General features: G+C 41.9%; 1 protein-coding gene across 1 annotated transcript in view; it reads left to right on the top strand.

Annotated features, from left to right (window-relative positions):
- The first annotated feature begins 1,169 nt into the window (after nt 1-1,169).
- Nucleotides 1,170-2,767, top strand: part of LOC121373656 (aminopeptidase N-like) — a 40,178-nt gene continuing 38,580 nt past the window's right edge. The window contains exon 1 of the mRNA XM_041500368.1: nt 1,170-1,799. Within this exon, the coding sequence (XP_041356302.1) occupies nt 1,514-1,799 (286 nt within the window). The 5' untranslated portion in view covers nt 1,170-1,513. The remainder of the gene's footprint in view (nt 1,800-2,767) is intronic.

Below are 2,767 nucleotides of genomic sequence, written 5' to 3' on the forward strand. Positions count from 1 at the left end.
TGTATTTTTGATATGTAGTCATAGAGAAAACCCGCTACATTTTGTATACACGGTATGCCGGTGTCCGTCCGTCCGTATGTCTATCTGTAAACTTTTATCTACTGGGGAAAGTCTCACTTATCAATACCGACTTCCGTGGCGTCGTGGTTAAGCCATCAGACACACGGCTAGTAGGTACAGGGTTCGCAGCCCGGTACCGGCTCCAAAGCAGAGCGAGTTTTAACGACTCAGTGGGTAGATGTAAGACCACAACACCCTATTTTCTCTCACTAACAACTAACCCATTGTCCTGGACAGACAGCCCATGTCCGCTGTGTATACCCAGGACAGCGTGCTTGAACCTTAATTGGATATAAGCACGACAATAAGTTGAAATGAAAAAAAGAAGAAGAAGAAGAAAAAAAATTATCAATTCATATAGGATCATCAAATCATCATTATAAGTGTTATCGTCGTCATCTTATTCATCACCGACACCGATGTTTTCATCATCATCATCATCGTTATCAAAATCATCACCATTATTATCATCATCATCATCATCGTTATCACAATCATCATCATCATCGTCATTATCGTCATTATTGTACTGTGTGCTACCCTGTCTGTGGGATGGTGCATATAAAAGATCCCTTGCTCGAAATGAATAGCCCATGAAGTGGCGACAGCGGGTTTCCTCACTCAATATCTGTGTGGTCCGTAACCATATGTCCGACGCCATATAACCGTAAATACAATCTGTAGAGTGCGTCGTTAAATAAAACATTTCCTTCATTGTTATGATCATGATCATCGTCTTTAAACTCCAGTTCAGTACTTTATATAATTATGTCTGCCATGGTGCGGACGTAAAACAAAAGTAGTGTATCTTTTTCCTGCCCTCTTCCCGCTAGCGAACTGAGAGACTGAGAGAGAGAAAAAATCCCAGGCTATGTTACTTAATAATATTTCCTCCAGTTGTCTTCCTTAGCCGCACAGTGACAAGCGGCAACCTGTTTATGTCTCTCGTATTATTCAAGGTCAAAACGAGGTCCAACTTTTCCCGAAAGTTGTTTGTCATTTCAAGCGTGATTCATTAGGTTCTGTTCTGTTACGATACCTCAGGTACAAATAAAGCGAGAACAGCGCATGCGCGAGATCTTCATTTACCTTCTTCAAATGCTCTGGATTATGACATTTTGACGCATTTGCGAGAACGCGTGTTTTAGTGTACATTATTTAAGAACTTAAAAAGAAGCAATTAATATCGAATTGATGCCAACAAATTGGAATATCTATCGACTGTTTTTGTTTTCGTTATCAAATTAATTTCCAGTTTTGTGAAAATAATACTTTTTCTCTTTGAAATTATGGTCTAAGATTGTTAGGCTGGATTAAAACTGAATACAAGTACGGATTTTAGTTTGATTGAAAAAAGAAGTAGAGTAAAACTAATAGTAAATGAAGAGTTTGATTTGAAAAAAAAAGGAAGAAGAAGAAGAAAATAAAAAGAACAAGATTTTTCACTGTTAAAATGCCTGGAGAACGGATGGAGTTTTCGGATATGAAATACAGCAGCGAGACAAACTTGACAAACGGACAGAAGAACAAGCAGGGATGCTACGTCTCGACGCCTATGGGTTTTTTGATGCTTCTGTTAGCGCTCGCTATAGCTGTGGGCGTGGGGATAATAGTACATTTTGCCGGGAACGGGCGAAGTGTCGTCTGTCAATGCGGTTCCGCAGACGTCGTTCCCAGCGACCCACAGAAGTTGATGGCTGCCTGCAAGAAACAAGTGATGGATGGAGAAACCGGCGTCTGTAAGTAGATTCCTTTCATTTAAAGTTTAACCTTGCACCCGTAATTATTTCAATTATTTTCGTGCTTATATCCAATTAAGGTTCAAGCACGCTGTCCTGGACACACCTCTGCTATCTGGGCTTTTTGTCCTTTCATTTAGAGTTTAACCATGCTCCCGTAATCATTTGAACTTATTTCCGTGCTTATATTGTTAGTTGGGTTAGTTGTTAGTTGTTAGTGATTAGTGAAATAAAAGAGGGTGTAGTGGCCTTACACCCATCCACTGAATCGTTAAAACTCGCTCTGGGTGGGAGCCGGTACCGGGCTACGAACCCAGTACCTACCAGCCTTATGTCCGACGGCTTAACCACGACACCACCGATGCCGGTCCCGTAATCAGAGGCAAACCCAAAACGGTGTGGTTGAGTATGCAAAAAAAAAAAAAAAAAAAGAAAGAAAGAAAGAAGAAAGAAAGAAGAAGTTTGTTTTGTTTAACACGCCACACCACTAGAGCATATTGATATATTAATCATCGGTTATTGGATGTCAAACATTTGGACATATAGTCTTAGAAAGGAAACCCGTTACTTTGTTTTCATTAGTAGCAAGGAACCGTTTGTATGTACCATCCAACAGGCAGGATAGCACATACCACGGCCTTTGAAATACCAGTCTTAGTGCACTGCCTGGGACGAAATGATAGCGCAATGAGCCCACCGACGGGGATCGATCCCAGACTGACCGCGCATCAAGCAAGCGCCATACCACTGGGCTACGTCTGGCCCTCTCGTAATCAGAGGCGGGGACGAACCCAAAAGGGTGTGGTGGGGTATGTAACGTCCTTCCCACTCCAAACCCTGAGTGAGTGATCCGCAAGGCTCAATGGGTAGGTGTAAAGTTGCACTTGCACCGACCAGTGATCCATAACTGGTTCAACAAAGGCCATGGTTTGTGCTATCCTGCCTGTGGGAAGCGCAAATAAAAGATC

This window comes from Gigantopelta aegis, chromosome 5 (assembly GCF_016097555.1).
Source record: "Gigantopelta aegis isolate Gae_Host chromosome 5, Gae_host_genome, whole genome shotgun sequence".
In the NCBI taxonomy this organism is placed as follows: Eukaryota; Metazoa; Mollusca; class Gastropoda; order Neomphalida; family Peltospiridae; genus Gigantopelta; species Gigantopelta aegis.